The 22,384-nt window shown below is 42.9% G+C and overlaps 1 protein-coding gene across 5 annotated transcripts in view; it reads left to right on the plus strand.

The window, feature by feature from the left end:
* Positions 1 to 2,150, plus strand: part of lzic (leucine zipper and CTNNBIP1 domain containing) — a 66,402-nt gene extending 64,252 nt beyond the window's left edge. For all 5 annotated transcript variants that reach the window (XM_039755501.1, XM_039755500.1, XM_039755503.1 and 2 more), the window contains one exon: positions 1,158 to 2,150. In XM_039755501.1, coding sequence (XP_039611435.1) covers positions 1,158 to 1,216 — 59 coding nt within the window. In that variant the 3' untranslated portion in view covers positions 1,217 to 2,150. The remainder of the gene's footprint in view (positions 1 to 1,157) is intronic.
* Positions 2,151 to 22,384: the final 20,234 nt, after the last annotated feature.

A 22,384-nucleotide genomic window follows, 5' to 3' on the forward strand; every position in this document is an offset into this window, starting at 1 on the left:
ATTGTTTTCTAATTAAGCAACTGGGTTGAAACAAAACCCCGCGGCCCTCCAGGAATGACTTTGCCCACCCCTGGTATAGTCCATTAATGTGTCCCCATTAACAAGATACCCTAAGTAGAACTCTCGTCATCACCCCCTCATCTCGGGTGGCTGCAGGCCAGGGGGCAGAGGCACATAACACAGCCACAGGGTAGCAGGGGAATAAAACACACGCACAGTGATTGGTGACCAGCAAATGGAGCTACGTTTAATGAAAAAGAAGAGATCTCCTCCTCCTCCTCCTCATCATCTCGGTATGAAGCATTGCTAGTGTTGCTAGTAACTTCTTAAGTGATCATGAAAGCAAAATTAGAGAGGTGGGTTTTTAGTAGTTTTTGAAGTGGTCAGCTGTACTTAGCCAGCCTGACTCTGTTAGTAAAGTATTCCCGATTTTTGGTGCACAGAAACAGAAAGCCACATCCCTGGTTCTTTTATGCTTCACTCTTGGTATACTGAGCTAACTGGGGTTCAAGGATTGTGGCTGAGTGAAGAATTCCAAGTCCCAAACTGTAAATGTAGGGGTGCTGACCTGGTCATCCCGGTTTACTTCTAACAGAAATACAAGTGCTTAATGGCGTGGAGGTGATGTAAGTAAAAGTAAGCAAAAAGCCAAATTGAGCTTCAGATCTCTTACCCTTTAAAGCTGGTCAGTCCCATCAGAGCTCCATCCTGTGCCATGCTCCGTTCACAGGGTGAGGCCTCCTTCTGTCAGCCCTGTGACTTGCAGGTGGGAGACCAGAAGGGGTGAAGTCAGGTGCCCTCACTGGGCGTTTTCTCGGTGCTCAGGAAGGAATAGGAGAGGACATGATTAGCGACAGCAGCCCCTGTCGACCCTGAGGGTGATCCACAGACGCACATGTGAGACGCGATCTAAGATTATAAGCCATGTGGGGCACAATAAGGAGGTGTGAGATCATTCAGAGCCTTATAAGCAATTAAAAATATTTCTAAATTGATTCTAAAGTATAAGGTGAAGTTTTGGAAGTAGAATACAGATTAATCTTTTTTTTTTTTTGGTCAGTTTTAACACAATGTCATGATTTACTTCTCTCTTAGTTGACTGTCCTGTGGTCCGGCTCTTCTTTTTATTTGTTCATTTCATGGTTTTTCTCTGACAGGTTCAGGTGACAAAGTGCTAGCGCTTGCCAGTTCAGAAGTGGAAAAAACAAAAAAGTGATCCCGTCCGAATCGAGGGACTTCTTTGTCACAGTCTGTTTACAGTGCTGGAGGTGGACAGTTTGTATGCTCCTGTGTTTTTGAGGGTAAAAATCGAAGCAACGCGTACCCTCCAACGGGGATTCTTAATGGAACGATAAGTTAAAAGTGACGGTTTTATTTGTCACTTTTTAGAAATCAATGTTAAGTACCTGGTCTATTTGATTTTGAATAGCAGCGGTTTTACAAAAGAAGAACTTTTTTTTTTTTTTAACTTAGCCACAGACATTTAAAGTAATTGAAATGCATTTATTTACACAATAAGACGGCTCAACCCAAACTAGGCTGCCGATTTGTGAATTTATAGTAGAAAGTTGTTACGAAAGACTAATGCATATTGTCTTAGCTTAACAACAAAGGACATGTATCTTCCAATGATACTTCTTTTCTTAATTCCCTGTGTTTTAATAGATGCAAAGATCATTATTTCTTTATTAACGTAAAGAGGAAATGATTACGTTTAAAAGATGAAACCCATTTCTTTGTGTTTGAACAGGCTGAGCAACACTTGCTTCTCTGACGAGAAATCAAGATCAGAGTGAAGTGAGTTTCTAGTATGTCGCTGCTGTCCTGCCGTGTCAATACACAGTATATTACACAGCTGTATCTGCATGTGGGGGGTGTGCAGGTGGGCTCGTCTCCTGTTAGTGGCCAAACAGGTTTGTGTGCTTTTTTTTGGGAAAACACTTTTTGTATTTAAATCTTATGGTACATTCAAATTATGTTTAGAAATGAAATATGAAGCTTCCATTTTTGAGCAGAGTGCGCCTTGTTCCGATGTCCAAGACTGGATAGGGAATCTGCTATGTAGAGTATTCTTGTGAACGTCATTCCCTATTCCATGCTTTTTGGTTTGTGGACATTGCTTTGGTAGTTCCACCTCTCTCAGGAGGCAACGTTTCAACAAAAAGGAGTGAATTGTGATAAAGAATCGGAGAGTGACAGCGTGTCGGATAACAGGCCCTAGTAGGATTAGTTATGGGTCAGTTCGGTTCATTCAACATGAGCGAAGTCTGTACAATTTTTGAGGGTCTCGGATGTTGACACCTGAAATGAAGCATCCTGTATTCCAACGGCAATTCTCAAGCTAATGAATTCCGTGTGCTGTTTCATACCTTGGGTGAAACCTAAATACGCCGCTATGAAAGCGAGTTCCAACAGGGACAGAAACAATGTAAACTGAGAAACTCTGCAGGCCCGGGCTGGCGCTGGCGCGATCACCTGCTCCGTGTTTGGTGACGCTCAAGCCGCTGTGCACTTTCTTTACGTGACTCAAAAGGTCAGCAGTATGCTGGTTTCCTTTGGTCTTTGCGGCAGTCAGTAAAGGGAGAAACGGTGAGGAACCTGTCGGCCATCCTTGCTTCTGTTTCACCACAATCCCCAGCACACACCTTGTGGATTGTCAAGGCTGCTGTGCAAAACTGGATTTGAAGCGACGCCACAGCCACCCTGTTCTGCCTCGTGGGACGTGATGAAGACATCAAGTTGTCGACTGAAGACTGGTGGAGTCAGCAACAGAAAACTTGATTAAAACTGTAGTAGAGAATTGCTTAATGGATATTGTGATGGATTTAAGGGGATTATGATTAAAAATAAACCTTGTTTGGTATTTACTTGTGTTTCTCTTAGTGGGCCATTTGTAAAAATAAGTCAACAGTCGACAGGATCAAACCGTATTTTTTATTGGGATTCTGCTCCTAAGTTCTTTCTTATTCATTTAGGCTGTGGCACCCATGACCCTGATGTGAGTAAGCAGATGGGTTAATAAACTGATGGACATAATGGTGAGGTGCAGGAAAGCAGCACTGATCAGCAAAGTCGGCAGGTAGAGCCGTTTCAGAGGCAGGAAATCCAAGATGCTGGCTCGACTGGTTGAGTGATAGGTTGATATTATTATTCATGTGAGTTTTAACCTCTTTCTGGAATCCTGTACCCTCGATGAACATGTCGTACCAAAGGTTCAGGAACCAAGAAACCCAACACAAACCATTCAAGAGCAGGGGATGCTGTGCAGGCAGACTGGCAGATCTTAAGGTGTGTTGAATGCACGTTGCTTTCAAAGTCTGCTGTTGCACTTCTTGTGTTGTTTCCATTCGTTTGATAAGATTGTATTTTGTTGTGATGTGTGGGGTGGGTTTTCCATTTTCTGCCTACCTCCAACTGTAGAAGAAGAATCTGCTTAAAGTTGAGTTGATGAGGATACTAACCCCTGTAATAAGTGTATAAGTTTAATATGTCGCTGTGCTCTGTGCAGATATCTTTACATGTAAAAGGCAAAGCCCTCGCTGACTCATCACTGATTCTCTCACTTTCCATATGGCTGGGAAGCTGAAATTTCATGTGCTCATTCCTTACAGTGTACTTAAAAAAGTTAGGTATGTTTCATGTCCTATTGCAACACCCGGGTGTACCCCCTAAACTGTATATATAGACAGGGGAAACCTCCTCACTGTTTCTGTGACTTCCAATATACGTAGGAAGCCCAAATTTCCCATGCTCTTCCTTTACACTGTACTTACAAACGTTAAGTATGTTTCATTTCGCGCCGTGCCCCGTAATGAACTTTCGAAAATAATGTCGTCTTTTTGGTGGTTCTCACCATTATGCCATAAGGGACTTTTGGAACTGACATCTCCTTTTGGCGGTTTCATTCCTTATTTCCGTTAACAGAGGATTTATTTCACAGCAGAGACGCACAAGGGCCCCCGGTCCCCCTTCCTTTTTCCGCACGGCTGCTATCCGCGTGCCTACCGTGTGATTGGCTCCCTGCCTATATACATTAACGACATCCCCCGCTCATGTGCCTCCTCACTCGCTTCCTTACTTTCCTCAGCTGTTCATTGTGCTCACTGCTCTCTTCTTCTTTACTCCACCGCTTCAAGTCTGTTATTGTTGGTCTTGCTTCACATCTTCCTGCTGGTGACTCCTGCCTTTTCATTTAGTTTCTTCACACTCTTAATCCTCCGGCCATGCCTCCGCATACTCTACTTTTGAAGGTCAGCGCAACAATTATGTTATTATGAAACTTACAACCACCAAAACTTTGTAACGGCACCAGGCTTCAGATCAAGAACCTCATTGAGGCGACTGTCTTCACTGGAACTGGCCCAGCGGAGACTGGATTTATTCCTCTCATCACTCTCATACCCTCTGACCTCCCATTCCAATTCAAACGCCTCCAATTTCCAGTAAGGGTCTGCTTGGCTATGACAATAAGTAAGTCACAGGGCCAGACTGTAAAAAAAGGTCGCCATTGACTTGACACAAGATTACGTCTCACATGGCTGACTGTACGTTGTATGCTCAAGAGTGAGCTCAGCAGACAGCTTGGTCATTTTTGCAAATGTCGCTTACAAAGAGAGCCTTGCATGCTAAAAAAGTGCATTTCTCATAGACAACATTTACAATCCTAAATTAAACTCTTTACAATCATCAAATTCACTCTCAATTCTAAAATAAGCCTACGACAATTACATTGACAGTCATGTGACGTTATTTTTAAAGTGTTTCCTTGTTCATAACTTCTTTAACACTACTTCTGTGCTGCGAAGCGCGGGTATTTTGCTAGCATTTTATAAATCTGCCTTTTTCTACTCGCATGCACAGAGCGAGATTTAGCACAGGGGTTCGCCATATAAGAACTGCTAGGCAAGTGTTGTAAGACAAGACAGTTAGGAGCAACTGGCAAATGAGCAGTCAGACTGAGGACCATTGTATACTATTTCTGTGTGTCAAACTCCGCATGAAGCCGCATCCTCTCTTTGCCTTGTTTGGAATGGCATGATTCACCTAAATGGGGGTCTGCACATGAAGAAAGAGTAAAGCCTTGGCGCATTACCTGAAGCTGACGGACGGATGGGAGATAACGTGTATTCCTTCATTAGGACCAGGTCCAGCACGTCGGCTTTTTAGCTGGCACTAATTTCAGAGCAGAGGGCTGCCATTAGGCCGAGGGACACAATCCTCCCCCACTCTTACAAAAGCAACTCCGAAGTCTACTGAAGGCTCTTCGCCATTCTTGTTCCCATCATAAGAAATTCTTGTTACTTCTTCAGCAGCCAATTTGCTAGAAATGGGCGTCGGCGTGGATGGTTTATAGCATCTGAAATACAAAAAGAAGCGGCGCAGCAGACAAACTGGCCATTGTGGACGTCTCTTTTATAAGACCCCCATGAATGTGGAATGTTTCCTACACGGCAGGCTGAGCAATTAGCACATCTGTGGGGAGCGCTGCTGCTACGGCTGTCGACAATAGGAGTGGAGAGTGTTGACTTCATCCCGTCATCGTAAAAAGCACGAGTCCTCATAAAACTGCAAGCTCGGAAGGTAGTTGGCGGCTGAGAATGACAAACAAGCAAAAGAAAGTTGACGTGTTTGTTTTATACTTTGTATTTTAAGAATTAATGAATTTTTTTTACCTCCTTATTCTGCTTCAGGGTTCTGCCAGCACATGACGATGAGGACAGGACAGTTAATGCTTGGGTTGGTAATGGTGGGCTACAAGTTAGTTTGTATGGTGCCGTGTAAACTAAGAAGGCCTGTATTAAGATTTACTGCGAGGAAACCTGAGAAGAAGGCCGTGTATAAAGAGGATAAGCTGGGAATTCGATCAAATACACTACACCTTGTAATTATTTAATATGTTCATTTATGTACCAGGATTTGGAATGCTTTGTGAACCCACTTTGCTCTCTGCACACTTCATTGTGTTGTAGATTTGATTTTAAATAGAAGCATTTGCCATTTTTGCCCCTCAATCTCCACTCAATAACCCATAATAACAAAATGGAAACGCATTTTCAGAGAGGTTTGCACATTTCTTCAAAACCACAAACTGAAGTCTCTCCTTCCAATCAGGATTCAGACCCACTCCACATTGTGCTCAGGTCCAGCCTGTTTGCTTCGATTCTCCCTGAGATGGGTCTTCAACTTGGCTGGGGTCCACCTGTGGCACACTGAATTGACTGGACAGCATTTAGAAAGGCACCCACCTGTGCATAGAGGGTCCCACAAGTCACACTGTATGTCCGGACCAATACCAAGCCATAAAATCCCAGGAACTCTCCGCAGACCTCCGGGGTCGAATTGTGGTCAGACAAAGATCTGGGTGGGTAGATGAACTTGTGTCTAAAGCTTCAAGTGGACCCAGGAGCACAGTGGTCTCAATAATTGTGAAGTTGAAGAAGTTTGGAACCACCAGGACTCTTCATAGAGGTGACCTTATGGCCAAACTAAATAACCAGGCAAAGGAGTCTTAGTCAGGGTGGTGACCAAGAACCCAATGGTCACTCAGAGAGAGCTTCAGAGATTCTCTGGTGAGATGGGAGAACCTGATGGAAGGAGAAACATCTCAGCAGCACTCCATCAATCATGTTTATATTACATTACACTCTTGCTGGGTGACATTTAAAGGACTCTGAAAGCATGCCAAGCAAAAGAAACAAATATTAGAATCTTTGGGCCGAACTCCTAAGCAACATGTCAGGTGCAGACCAGGCACTGCTCATCATCTGCCTTATTCCATCTCTATGGTGAAGCCTGGTGGTGGAGACATCTGCGGCAGGGACAGGGGGACTGGTCAGAATTGAGGGAAGGATGACTGCAAAGCTTTTAGAGGCTCAATCAAGAGGACTCCATGCTGGACTTGCTTGCTGGCAAAGGGGCTTCTACAGAGTGCTGAATTAACAATCTGAATATTTATAGAAATGCGAGATTTCAGTTTATGATTTTTAACAGTTTTGCACATTTTTCTAAAAACATGTCATAGATAGATACTTTATTAATCCCAAGGGGAAATTCACATATTCCAGCAGCAGCATACTGATAAAAAACAATATTAAATTAAAGAGTAATAAAAATGCAGGTAAAAACAGACAATAACTTTGAATAATAATAATTAACGTTTACCCCCCAGGTGGAATTGAAGAGTCGCATAGTGTGGGGTCTCCTCAGTCTGTCAGTGGAGCAGGATGGTGACAGCAGACTGTCGCTGAAACTGCTCCTCTGTCTGGAGATGATCCTGTTCTGTGGATTCTCCATGATTGACAGGAGTCTGCTCAGCGCCCATCGCTACGCCACGGATGTCAGACTGTCCAGCTCCGTGCCTACAATAGAGCCTGCCTTCCTCACCAGTTTGCCCAGGTGTGAGGCGTCCTTCTTCTTTATGCTGCCTCCCCAGCACACCACCTCGTAGAAGAGGGCACTCGCCACAACCGTCTGAGTATCATGGGTTATCGAGTGTAGACCGGCGGGCAAAATGGCAAATGAATCAACTTAAAGTGAAATCTACAACACAGTAAAGTGTGCAGAGAGTAAAGGGGTCTGAATACTTTCAAAGTCTGTTATATGCAGGGGCTGATCTACCATCTGGGTGTGCTTACAGGGTCCCGTGAAGACGGGGGGGCCTTTTCATTAAAACACCAAAACCTGCTTGATGAAGTGATCTAAAGGGACCCCCCCCAGTCTGCACGACCCCGAGTCTGCACCCTGCGATTCACTCTCTGTTACTTGGGGGCTTGTGGGGGTCTTGGTCAGATGCACAGCATTGTAGGAATGACATCTTTCCTCTTTACTACGAATGCCAGCCTCCCAGAAAGTAACTGTCAATAACATTTTAGCAAAAACTGCACACATTGTGCTGCTTTGACCATATGATTGGATATCGGACACGTGGATTATGGGACACAAGTTTTCTTTTTTCCATTGATGTTTTTGACATTGTCCAGAAATAGTCTGCACCGGGTGAATATTAATAGAATATGAATATTCAAGATGTACTTTATTCACAAAACTGTTTTTCTTGGCCACTACTACAGACTACATGGGGTAAGTAATATAATATAAAAAAACACTTTTGGGTAATTTCTTTAATGAGTTGACAGTAAAGTATTTTGAGAAGAGAGAGCAGGAGATCCGTGAAGCCCCTGGTGCGGGTACAGCAGCGGGTGTGAGGACCCCGTGTGTTACTGCTGCACTACAGCACAGTGTACAGCACAGTAATTACATATTGTTTTATGTATATAACTAAACTGCACCACCTGGACTTTGTTAAATAATCGACTGCATGTTACTGATGTAAATGACAAATGGGCTGGACAGGCATCTGGCCGGTAGATGGGATGGCTCCTTACCCAGATGGGCAGGAAGAACCAAAAGGGATGGCTGGACAGACAGCCCACTGGAAAAGAAAGACGTCGCTGGAGGTTTATTCCCCCAGCACGCTAGATGGCATCAGGCCCGGATGTCGGTGCACAATAGGAAACCAGCAGGGCATGCTGGGAGATGTAGTCCAGTAGCGCAGCCCTGCTGGGTGCCACGAGAGGGCACTGCAGGAAGACCAGCTCTCTTATTGTAATGGACTTCCATGCAACCCGGAAGTGCTTTCATTGGGCAATCACCCTGGCACCGGACGTACTCCCAGGTCTGTAATAAAGGGGACTGCACTCCCTTATCCAGGTGCGTTGGAGCTGGGAGGTACTGGAGCAACACTTGAGTGGAGGAGGGCAGTGTGGTAGGGAGAAGGAAAGTACTGTGGAGAGGAAGACCTGTGCTTGTATGTGTGCGTTTGTTACTTTTGGAGGTAATTATAATAAACTCTTCCATTATTTGAATCCAGGACGGTGCAGGTGTGTTCATGTTGGGGTTTGAGGCTTGCTGACCTCCCGGATTTTATCACACTGGTTTGCGGTCAACAGTACAGTATTAGGATGTGAGGTGTGGGTCCTGTGTCCCTAACCCTCATGAATTGCATGGGATAACTGTGCACATATATATTGTGACCACAAGGGGCACCACTGAGCCCCAAACCCCAGACACAATTAGACTCAACATAGTCACGGGTTCAAATAAAGGTTGCAGTCCCTTAATTAAACAGACAATCACAGCCCAAAGCATAATCACCACAATTGATTAAAACTCCTTTCCTCTTCCTCCCAATCCTCCTGACTCTGATTCACTCAATTGAGGGGATGTGGCTCTTTTAATGTTAGACCCCTGGAAGTACTTCCAATGTCACTACATATTATGGCTTATGCGGAAGTTCCCCAGGGTAGGGCGACCATCTTCCACTAGCGCCTTCTGGTGGCACCCAGGGATCTTGACAGGGTTGCCATTCCAAACTACATGTCCCATGAAAACCTGAGGGAGTCCAGACTGGGACTGTTGCCCAGTACTACAGTGGGTACGGAAAGTATTCAGACCCCCTTCAATTTTTCACTCTTTGTTATATTGCAGCCATTTGCTAAAATCATTTAAATAAATTTTTTCCCTCATTAATGTACACACAGCACCCCATATTGACAGTCAAAAAAAAGAATTTTTGAAATTGTTGCAGATTTATTAAAAAAGAACAACTGAAATATCACCTGGTCCTAAGTATTCAGACCCTTTGCTCAGTATTTAGTAGAAGCTCCCTTTTGAGCTAATACAGCCATGAGTCTTCTTGGGAAAGATGCAACAAGTTTTTCACACCTGGATTTGGGGATCCTCTGCCATTCCTCCTTGCAGATCCTCTCCAGTTCTGTCAGGTTGGATGGTAAACGTTGGTGGACAGCCATTTTTAGGTCTCTCCAGAGATGCTCAATTGGGTTTAAGTCAGGGCTCTGGCTGGGCCATTCAAGAACAGTCACAGAGTTGTTGTGAAGCCACTCCTTCGTTATTTTAGCTGTGTGCTTAGGGTCATTGGCTTGTTGGAAGGTAAACCTTCGGCCCAGTCTGAGGTCCTTAGCAGTCTGGAAAAGGTTTTTGTCCAGGTTATCCCTGTACTTGGCCGCATTCGTCTTTCCCTCGATTGCAACCAGTCGTCCTGTCCCTGCAGCTGAAAAACACCCCCACAGCATGAAGCTGCCACCGCCATGCTTCACTGTGGGGACTGTATTGGACAAGTGATGAGCAGTGCCTGGTTGTCTCCAGTACTCAGAATCCAAAAAGCAAGCAATAAATGTACAAAAACCAAGAAAAACATCAATTCAATACTCCATCCATGATGATGTTCACTTCACAGACTCAAACGACACACTGCCAACGCCATCTGTTAAACTTCAGTTAAAGGCTGTGGGCGGTCCTACATTGGTGACATCATGATGACCCCGTCTCTTGGGGGGTTCCACCCACAAATCACACAGAAAATATTCAAACAACTTAAATACACAATACATAAATAATACATTAAGAACAATATTAACACACATTTTATAAAAGCACATGTAAAAATAATACATAAACGATAATAACAAATCTATATGCATATCGAGTAGAATGTCTATCTGTCTGTCTTCTATACAATCCTACGTCCTTTGAGCGATCTGGACCAGATTTTGCATACTTACTCTCTATGACCATATTGACAAGACAGACTTTTTTTGAAACCCAAAAGTTTGACCCTGGGGGTCCCGGTGCCACCTGCTGGCTCAGTGCAAGTCAAACATGCAAACAGACCATAGCAGCAGACAAAATGACCCAAGCTTAGCATTAATTTCTGGGCACGCCATGTGCTGCCTCTGTCTGCTGTAGTATGAAAAGAAGCCTTGTGTGCTCTCCTGGGTCAAACTTCAAGTGTCATCTCAAAGGGTCTGAATATTTGTGTCAACAGGATAATTAGTTCTGCGGTGGGTTGGCACCCTGCCCAGGATTGGTTCCTGCCTTGTGCCCTGTGTTGGCTGGGATTGGCTCCAGCAGACCCCCGTGACCCTGTATTCGGATTCAGCGGGTTAGAAAATGGATGGATAATTAGTTTTTTTTTTTTTTTTAATAAATTTGCAAAGATTTCTAATTTCTATTGTTTCCACTTTGTCACTCTGGGGTATTGAGTGTTGCTTGAAGAGGGAAGGTTTACTTTGGCATAACATAACACAATGCGGAAACAGTGAAGGGGTCTGAATACTTTCTGAAGGTGCTGTTTATTCATCTTCTTACAATACAGCCTTCATTTTATTTGCCTTTTAAATTGTTTCTTTGCATCATTGATCAGGATGAGAATGCCATGTCAGGTAAATAAGACAGAAACTGACATCCAGAAACAATCTGGATGACAACAGGCCATTCAGCCCAACAAAGCTCGCCGGTCCCATCGACTTAATTCTTCTAAAATAACATCAAGTTGAGCTTTGAAAGTCCCCAAGATTCTAGTGTCCCCCACACTACTTGGTCACTTATTCAGTGTGTCTATTGTTCTCCGTGTGAAATTTGCCCTTAATGAGTTTCCAATTGTGTCCTTGTGTTTTTGATGAACTCATTGTAAAATTTCAGTCTCAATCAGGTCATGGCTGGTTGGGGGGCATGCACTGGTACAACGTATTGCTGCACCCACCACATGACGAAACAGTTTGTGATTCTGTTTGGCAACCCCCCAGGCAGACGCACAGTCCAATCCCACTCAGAAATGACCATCTATCTGCCATAGCCAGGTGTTATGTGTCCGCCGCCTTGGCCTGGTCCAGCCACTCGGGTCCTCAACAATCAGCTGGATCACCCTCGGGTGCCACATGGCTGTAGTGCAGTAACTGGCGCTCCCTTACAATGCAGGTATTGTGCCTCATTTGGGACTCAATGAGCAACACAAAGTCAAACCAGTGGAACCCAAGGATTCTTCGAAAAGACCCAGTACTGAAGGAGTCCAGTCTTCGTCTCAGTTCACTGGATAGCATCTATATCTCACAACCATATAGCAAAACAGGAAGCACCAAGACCTGGACCTTCGTCCTTTTGCAGAGATATCAGGAGCACCACACACACCTTGCCTGTGACCTCATGACCCCCCATACTCTTGCAATCCGTCTACTGACTTCACAGTAAGTCACCAGAGACATTACTGTCACTGCCGAGGTAAGTAAACCTCATGACGTGGTCTACACTCTCTCCACAGACAGACTCACTGCTGATGGCTGTGCCTAAGAGGTCATTAAAAGCCTGGAGCTTGGTTTTTCATCAGGACACTTGCAAGCACAGACACTCAGACTCCTCACTCAATCCACTGGACTGATTCCCTTCATAATTTTAAACATTTCAGTCAGGTCTCCTCCTAATCTTCTTTTACTTAAACTGTAAAGGCTCAGCACTTCTAATCTTTCCTCACAAGTCATTGCCTCTAGCCCTGGAATCGGCCTTGTTGCTCTTCTCTGGACTTTTTCTAGTGCTGCTTTGTCCTTTTTGTAGCCTGGAGACCTAAACTGCACACATTACTCCAGATGAGGCCTCACCAGTGTGTTATTAACCTCCTTGGACTTGTAATCCACACATCAGGGCGCTATATAACCTGAGATTCTGTGAGGCTTCTCAACACCGTCTGGCAGTTGATAGTGTGGACACCACTACAACTCCTAAACCCTTCTCATAAGGTGTACTCTCGATTTTCAGACCTCCTATTGTGTATTCAAACCTTAAACTTTTAGTTCTTAAGCGTAATTCTTTATATTTTCTGATATTAAATGTCATCTGCCACAAATCTGCCTAAGCCCCTTTGCAGTGACTCCTCTGATTCCAGATTATCTGACAATCCACCAAGTTTGGTATCATTTATAAACTTATCTAGCTTGTGATTTCTATTCCTATTCAAACCATTCACACCACTCTTACCATCACCCAATTCAGATAAGGTACCTCACACCATAACTCTCTGCTTCCTGTATCTGAGATAATTCTGCACCCATCTAGAAACAACACTCTGAAATCCCACTTCTTTTAGTTTGATGCCCCGCCTCTCATGTGTCACCCTATTAAATGCTTTCTGAAAGTCAAGATCATATTAATGACAATAAAGGTTGCCAGTTACGTTTCGGTACAAACAAGCTATTTTTGTATTGTTTTAAAGTTGTTTAGTAAACGCTCGAGTCAAACTCTCTATAAAGACTCTGATAGCTTCACTCAAGTCACTCATCTGATTGTCACCACTGAACAGCGCCTGACTAAAGTTTCGGTCCTGTCTACTGGAAACCGCAGCTCTGTTTAATGGTCATCGTGGTCAAATAAGTATGAGTGTTAGCCACGCCCACTCCTGCGCTCCACACGCCAAACGAATTCTAGACCGCCCGTTAACTCCACCCCTCACCTGTGTTTCCGCCCCTTTCCAGCTCTCTAGCCAGTATGTCTGCTCGCACCGCCCCCAGGCGGCAGACAGCGCGCCTGTTGTCCGGTAAACGCTGAATTAAGTGGCCCGAAAGCTACTGTTACATCGCGTTTTCTGGTGCCCTGTTCCTTTCCCCAGACATCCCAATGTAGGGATGTGACTCCAGACTGGGACAGCTTGCCTGCTTCGGTTCAGACGGGGTTTTTACAGAGCGCTCGAGAAGCATAACGAGAGAGAAAGAAAGAGAAAGAGGGAGCTAGCCGAAGAGAGAGAGCGCGCGGCACGGCGAGGTAAGCGGTGGGCCTGAGGGTGGAAGCACAGCTTTGACCGGACGCAGGCCGGGTGGAGAAGCGGAGCTAGGGTCGGGTTGAGTCGCGCCAGAGGTTCTGGATGCTTCAGAGGGTGGGACGCTGGACGAAGACACCGCGAACCGAAAGCCACGAGTCGGGCGGGGCTCCGAGTGCAGAGCGGCTGCTTTACGGCTTTTGTTCGCAGCTCTCCCTGCGCTAAGCGGTTTACCCTCTTTACTCTCACCACTGCTGTGTTTCTAGTGTGGATCGTTGGATGGATCGTTGACTTCTCGTACGGTTTCTGTTTTTTTCCCCTCTCTTTTATCAACGCATTTAGGAATGTTGGATTCCTGTGAGAATAATACGAAGTAGGGCATTCGAGTTAAAAATGAGGAGACCAAAGTCCGCTTTATAATAACTTGGGGTTTGGAATCGAATTTGTGTCCCGTCCGCCTGGCACAGCAAACGCAGCCAGGTGTTGACCACTTGACAACAAGCGGCCCTTGCTCAGATAAATTCAGTTTGGATTGGAGTTATCCGGTAAGTCAACATGACGTATCCAGAACCAATATGGAGTGACACATCATACCCTGTCTGGTATGACTACTCGCTCGCACCGATCTGACACACTCAGCCCATGCTGGGATGCCCTTCCACACCAGTCTGACATTTTGAATCCAGCCTGTGGTGACCTTTCTTTCAAGGAATCATTCTTTTATAGTGCCCTTCAGAGTGCAGCCCACAGGAAACAAGAGTACAGTTCAAAGTGACATGAAAATAACACTCTTGACACTTTGAACCCATCGTTCACCCCGATCTGAGGTGTCACATCAAGTCGGGTGTGGTCATTCACAATTATCTGATAGATCTTACTCGGTATGGGCTGATGGCTCACTAGAGTCTGCACCTAGTTTGGGATGCCCTTCACTAATATTGGCACCCTTGGTAAATAAAAGCAAAAATGGGCCGTGACAAAAATGTCTTTACTGTTTATCTCCTTGATCTTTCATTCAGAATATTAATAGAGGTCTGTCCTTGAATGAAAATTTTTTTTTGTTCTTTATTTTGCCTTATACATTTGCTTGTATTAGGAATTTGTTAGTTTTTGCATACCTCTTGGGGTCAGAGTGCAGGATCAGCCATTGTTCAGCACCCATGGGAGCAATTGCAGGTTAAGGGCCCAGCAGAGCAGGATCGCTTTTGGCAGTAATTGGAATTTGAACCGGCAACCTTCCAGATACCAGCATTACCAGATCCTTAGCCTCGGATGCCACCACTCCGTCTTATTGAAAGGATAAGAGAAATTCTTATCATGTTAAGTTTTATCAACAATTACTGGCGCTCCTCCATTTATTACTCTGTGTAGTCACCTTTTGCCAAGATAACAGCTCAGAATCTTCTCCTATAACAGCTAATGAATTTGGGGGACACATGGTAAGGGATCTGAGACAAGTCCTCCGTGCAGATTTTCCTTAACTCCTTCAAAGTTTGTGGTCCGTTGTTGATGCCACTCATCTTCAGCTCATTCCACAGGTTTTTTTATTGGAGTTTTTCGTCAGAGCACCTTGATCATGTGGTCAATGAACCATTGTTGAGTTGATTGATTTACCTGCATTTTTATCACTCTTTAATATCACTCTTTAATTTAATGTTGTTCTTTATCAGTATGCTGCTGAAGTATGTGAATTTCCCCTTGAGATTAATAAAGTATCTATCTATTTTGATGTGTGCTTTGGATCCTTGTTCTCCTGGAAGATTTAGTCATGGTCCAATTTAAGCTTCAGTCAGGGTTTGATTTTTATATTTGCAGATACCAAGAATCCTAACAAGCTGTCCTGGGTCTTCGGCAGAAAAAAAAACAGCCCCTTAACATTAAAGATCCACCGCAATACTTTGCAGTGGAGGTGAGGCACTTTTCTTCCCGCCTCTGTGCAAAAACCCATCTCGCGTGTTTTGCTGATAAATTGTATTTTTGCCTTGTCTGAACGTAGAACTGTAGGCGCTTGAGTTTGTGGTTTAACAGCTGAGACTTTCTTCTGACAACCCTCCTCAACACCTTGTGGTTATGTAGGTGTCACCAGTTCATAGTTTTGGACAATTCTGACCTTGGAGATCCTTTGGCCACTTGAGTCATACTCCTCACTGAAAGTGGGGTCAGTACACACAGGCATCATAGTCCAAGCTGATTTTTAAAATCTCCAGTATTAGTTATTGCCCCAGTAGTGCAAATGGGCCTTGTCCATTGTGGGCCTCTTTTCTCATAGCTGTTTCCTGATATGTGCAGGACAACAACCTTTTGTCACACATCCTTGCTGTGTTCTTGGGTTTTTGCCGTCATGAAGGGTGACTAAGGGAGTTTGGCCTCTGTGTCACCTTCTATTTATACCCCGGTTAATAAAAAAAAAAAAAAAAATCACAGATGACCATTTAAATGTTCCTGCTTACTCCGATGAACTTAAAAACATACATTGTGAATGGGGAGGTACATCAGTTAGACTTTACTCGTATGACTTTCTAAGGGTGCCAATAATTGTGGCTACTGAAGAGGCAATACACTCGGTCCACAATACAATTCATATCGCTATTCAGGCTTCATGATACAATGTGGTCACGATATTACATTTTCATAAAAGAAATGCACTGTATGTTAAGTATTGCTTATTATTAAACATTCACAAATCACTGCAAAATAAATTCAAATTGGTTCACACATACACAAGTTTTACTGCAAGTTTTGTTAAGCTTTTTTAATAAAATAAAATGAATTTTAAATATTAAAATATGTGTGCTGCAGTAACGTAAGATTGTGTTGATTAACACATAGTGGTAAGAATTTCTCTGTATTCTGTACGCGTGACAATAACAACCCCATAAACTTACAAAATTACTCTACAGTGCATAACTTGGCAAATTTAAGTTGATCTTTTAGTTGTTTGAGGTAACATCATGCGTTGCTGCATCTAGAATCCCTTACTGACCCGTTAGCTTGGAGTCCTGACTGGATCTTTGAAGAACTTATCATGTGTTACTACTTTTTAAGAAAAATGAAAATATTTCTACTCTGCATCATACCGAAAAACGTTTTTTATTTTTATTATGATATGGATTTTTCTTATACTGCAACACCGGTTTAAATAGTCTAAACAATATTCAGAACGTGACGCAGCAGGAAACTGTTTAAGGGGAGACCTTTATCACTGCTAAACATGCATGCAATGGAGTACATGCGTTAGTGGAGGTATTGAGCTGTGAAAATGGACAGAGAACATTCCAAAACTGAAGCTGTAACAGACGATAAAGTTGAACATGATGACACAGAAGAACATTTGCCAAAAAAAGGAGCCGTGTCTGTTGTCTGGAGATACTTCGGTTTTTAAAGGTCGGATGTGGACCAAACAACTATTTACTGCAAATGCGGTGGCATCACAAGCAATTTACTGCACCACCTTAGCCGCAAACATGCTTTGGTGTACCATGAATGTATGGAACCAAGATTGGCACCCTCCACGTCCTCGGGTAAAACTGAAAAAGCGAGAGGACACTCAAATTAGATGTCACTTGTAGACGCGTTTGCTAGAGGTACTAGATATGACAAAAAAAGCAAGCGGTGAATTGAGATAACCAGCGCCATTACAATCCATACAGCTAACGTGTCAGAGAAAAGAGATTGTCAACATTAACAGAAAGTGTAGTTGGTTTACAAAAAATATTTACTATTCCTTTTCTAAGACATGTTCAGTGCAATGCAACTTGTGACAAGCACCTCTGGATATTATACTAAGTCAAAATGCCTCTTTGGATGGTTGAAAATATGTTGTCAAAATTATAGTTTAAGTTGTTTGCAAAATTTGCTCAATAAAATGGTTCTCTATTTTGACTCCACCTGTCATGCAATGTGATTCCTTCTCTTTACTAGTGACACCCCCTTAAAAACTATCACTTTATGGGACCATGCAAACCTGTATTAATACTTGTGTGCACATTAAAATGTTTTTTGTAAAATTCTCATGACAGTGGAATAGCTTATTCTTAGCCAGTGTACTGCAGTAATTGCAGTGGAAAATGTGGTTAACATCCACTCATTCATGAGGAGAAAAAAATCCAGTCGAATAACGTGAAACCGATATAATTTTGAAAAATACCGTGATATTGAATTTTGGTCATACCGCCCAGCACTACTGCATGAAAGCAAGCACAGTCTGCTGTCACAAGATGTTCGGGCAGTTGAAACACTCACTGGGCACAAACGTTATAGTATGGCTTAACCCGAAAAGCAAGCATTGGGACTTTGGCTGCCTTCTCTCTCCATCGTGGTAGAAGACTGCAGTTGAGCGTAATGCAGGGTCCACTGCTGTACAATTTCCTCCTTGCCGTAATCCCTCTCCTCGTTTCTGAGTCCTTATACTGATGTGTGTATTGATGTCTTCAGCACTCGTTCTCACATCCACGGTTCTTGAGAGTTGCTGTAACTGCCAGTATCGTTTGAGTACATACGCGCAGATAACTCATGAGAGAGAACTGTGGTGGTCTCCGTTGATTTGAAAATAGGCCTGTCAATCCAGTGGAGCGTCTATGAAACAATATTTTGATTTGCCGTACTTGTGCGGTGATGCGACTCGTTAAACTAAGTTTGTGTGCAGGACACTTACCCCTCGGGCTGCCCTGCGGTCACAGCCCACTTTCACATGCAGTGATGTCAGGATTGTGCACTGGAAACTTTCACCTTCACATTATTATACAGGCAGCGAGTGGCGGTTCTGCCGAAGTGCAGCCAGTTTGTCGTTTGTTTTAGTTTACAATCAGGTTTTTAAATTCCCTGTTTTCACTGTTTGTTTGCCTTTCTGTTTTATTTCAGTTGTGCGGTAATGTGATGCAATACATGGTACTGTGATAGATTTTGTATTGTTAATATTCTGTATCAAAAAATTCAATCGATATAATTGCCTTGTGCCAAATGAAGGCATATATATATGGAATTTCTTATTCCCTTCAGTTACAGTCAAACTCGGTTATAATGAAAAAAAATTGACTTTTGAAAGATATACCAGTTATTCAAATGTAAATTTGCCCTGTTATAACGAGCGAAATCTCGGTTATTTTGAACAACACTTGACCACATCCTGGACTTTTGCGAGCCACTTCGCAGAATAAATGCAATAAATTTCTTATCTATTGCCTTGAACAATGTGATGACTGTTACCATACAGAATTACTTCAGGAAATCAACATCTGATATTTGTGAAGTTTAGGATGAATTGCCATTATCTACATGGGTTCACTTAAACAATATTGAAATGAATGTAAATTATTACGACTATGAATATGTGGATGACGAATTGTTTACTAGCGGAATTCTTACTGAAAACTAAATCATAAACACATTGCTTCAAAAAGAAGACAACAATGAAGATGACAAGGAGGAAGACGCCACTGGCATATTGGATTTACCAGAAAGCAGTTTACCAACATTGTTTGATGCCGAAAACGCCTGCAATAGATTGATGGCGTTTTTTTCAAGGGACTGACACGAAAAAGCAAGTGTTGGATTCCTTAAGAGGCAAACTGCGTGACTGTAGATTACAAAGTTTAAAACAAAAGTATTTTGGACTTTCTTAGAAAATAGTATATTGTACTTAATGTATGTGCTCATTATGGGCTAAATGTATATTTTTCAATAAATCACTGTTACTTTAATAGACTGAGTTAGTTTTTGTCAAATTCTCATTTCCCAGTTATAGCGAATTCTGCTTATAACGAGCAAATAATGTCGGTCCCGTCAAACTCACTATAACCGAGTTTGACTGTATTTTGCTTCATTTAACGGTTAGATTTTGGTTAATATTTTGAATGAAAGATCAAGAGGATAAACAGTGACGACCTTTACCAAGGGTGCCAGTCTGGCGTTGACCGGGTGACTGCAGGCATTGCTGGGATATTAATGTCTTGTAATGCTAATGAAACATGAGGCCATACTTGCACCTCCAAGGCCCATGTTCTACCCAACCAGACTTGAATCCTCCTATTTTGGTAAATTTTTCTCTCCATATGTGAAAGTCAAAGGATAAAAACGAGTTTGCTTGCAATAATGAGAAGAACACACAGAGTTCTCCACCCACAGCTTCTCCTAGTCCACATTAACTGTGGCCTACTGCCTCGCGAATCCCACCGACAACTACATGGAAAATGTTATCTTGCGTAGACAGCCGATGTTAAATTTGTGGGTTTGGCTCTGCTCAGTACGTGTTTGACAACTGATTATTTACACTGATCTGGAGAGTTCCTCAATTAATGGAATTTATGTGTTTACTGTGAAATTTGTCTTGTGGTGTCCAGAATAAGTACAGTGTTTCAAAAGTCCGTGCATGTGAGGGAGGAGAGTCGTCACCCTTTCATGGTTGTCTGCGTAAAGCTGGCATGGTGGGATGAGAGTCGATAGCGAGTGCTTTACAAATGACGTCTGGCTTCAAGCTCGGAGACCACACTTCTCATCAGTTCACTTGTATTCCTCTTTCACTAGTTTGTTTTACACCCCCAGATCTGTTTACAGGCACACATCCATTTTAATAGGAGATGCAGAAGAGTTGGTATTGTAGCCGCTGTTGGCTGGCATCAGTGTTCTGCGCACCGATTGGTTCATCTGCAACTATAAAAAATGCAAAGCCAGGTGATGGTGAGCCATGCTAGCACAAGACAGGACCATCATCACAATCCAGGTAATCATAAGATGAAAAGTGTAACATTGTTCATATTTTAATGTATTGCTAAAGGAAACGCTTGCATCAATTGATTAAAAAACCAAAAACAAGTCCTACCTGACCAGTGCTGGTTGTTGGCTCCCATTGGCCTCAGACTGGCACCGAAACAGAAGTACTGGTACACCCTGACTACACGCACCACTTTGTAGTATTGAATCAGGTCTGAGACACCGTGGGTATTTGGTGCTGATCAGTCACCGTATGTTGAGCAGAGTTTAACTCGATTATTCCTAAACTGTAGACATATTGATCCTGGCATACAGTAGTGCTAATTAAGGAAGAGTTGAATTGACTAGAAATCAGCTCATTAATGATGCGCTCAGACAGTAAATCAGTAATGTTAGCTCTGCCTGTGAAATATTTGGGAGAGAGAGGGGCAACACAAACATTCCCAGAATTGTTAGAAAAAAAAAAAAACTTCATTATAAAGTAGTCAGCAGTTCCCTTTTAGTTGCCTTCAGATGTAATCCGTTTGCCCCAGCACTTCCTGCCCACGTTTTCTGTGCTCCTCTTTTGTTACCAAGTCTAGAGTCTATTTTTTTTTTTTCCTGGATTTCTTTAATGGCAGCAAATGTTCTTCCCTTCAGTTTCAAATTTAATTTCAGTGACGTACAGTTGTCACAGGGAGCGAAATGTGGTGAAGCAGCTACCGCATTGCTTTTTGTCAAAAGCTGTTTGATTGATAACACAGTGAGTGCAGGTCCATTGTCATAGGCGCAAAATCCAGTTTTGGGTGTACCGCTTCTCCAGACATTTTCACCTGATGCTCTTTTTGTAGACAACTCCGCAGTTCGATGTAATGTTGCCTGTTCACAGTCTTTGTACGGGGAATAAACTCTTTATGAACAAGTCCATCAGTGTCGAAAAAAGTGATTTTCATTGTCCCTGCCATGGTAATTTGGAGGAAAAAAATCACCCAAGTCACATGTATGATGCCAGAAATGGACACTCGATCAACTCCACACGGTGCCACTTGGCTAAATCATTCCTAGCACTCTGATTGGTCCAAGATTTGACTTTTCTGATATGTCCAGAACTCTGATGCAGTGCCTTATTTATTTATTTTTTTAATTTATGTTTCTGACAGTTTTCTAAAGATTGCATCTCATTCTGTCACTGAACCATTTTCTGTCGTTTGTGTTCTGTGGGACCCCTACAGAAATTCATAATCTAAAGTAGCCCACCTGTCTTGCATTTATGCAGTGAATGTGAAAAGGCTACAATGTTTCTTTAAAGCTCATTGTTGTTGTGCTGTTTTTCATGCTACCACTGTTCATAGGTTATAGTTGGCGTAAAACCAACTTTTTAATAAAGTGGGTTTACAGTGTGGTCAAGGCGGGACACTGTAGAAGTTTAAACTACATTCCTGCTACTTCCTGTTCAACTATAGTGCTGGCTACACTGCAGAAAAGAATAATGTGGGACAAATATTTCAGGCTTTATAGATTTGCTCCGAGTGTCTATTATGGGTTACATCTTGATAAACTAGAATTCATTTGGAATTAAGATTTATGTGTGGATGTGTACTGGTATTGTCGTTGGGACTGACTGACTGGCAAAACTTACCAAAGTGTCTCTCAGTGATTTTTTTCAAATTCTTCCCTGAAAATTTCCTGTGTTGCAGATTCAGATTACATTTTTTTTCCCCAGCGCCCCATGATGCGTCATTACACCAGTGTTACATCACAGAGCTGTAGCAGCCATGTTGGATGGAGAAGTCACTACCCAGCACCTCACACTTTATAATTTATTTTGCGCATGCTTGATGTCACAACCTGATTGGTACTCCAGATATATTTGCACCCTGCCAAAAAACCATCATTCATCAAGTTATTTTTAATTGAGATTATTCTGGAAATACTTTGTTGTTCTGCATACTTTAATTGTATGTTATGTCTTCACTGCTAGACTAAGTATGCAGTGTAGCACAGATCGAGGATATAATGCTGATCCCTTGCATCACAGACTCTGAGTGTTGTTAGTCGTAGTGACAGGAGTTCAGATCTGTACAGAGAGATTAAGAA

The sequence above is a fragment of the Polypterus senegalus genome, chromosome 6, assembly GCF_016835505.1.
Source record: "Polypterus senegalus isolate Bchr_013 chromosome 6, ASM1683550v1, whole genome shotgun sequence".
NCBI classification, from domain to species: domain Eukaryota; kingdom Metazoa; phylum Chordata; class Cladistia; order Polypteriformes; family Polypteridae; genus Polypterus; species Polypterus senegalus.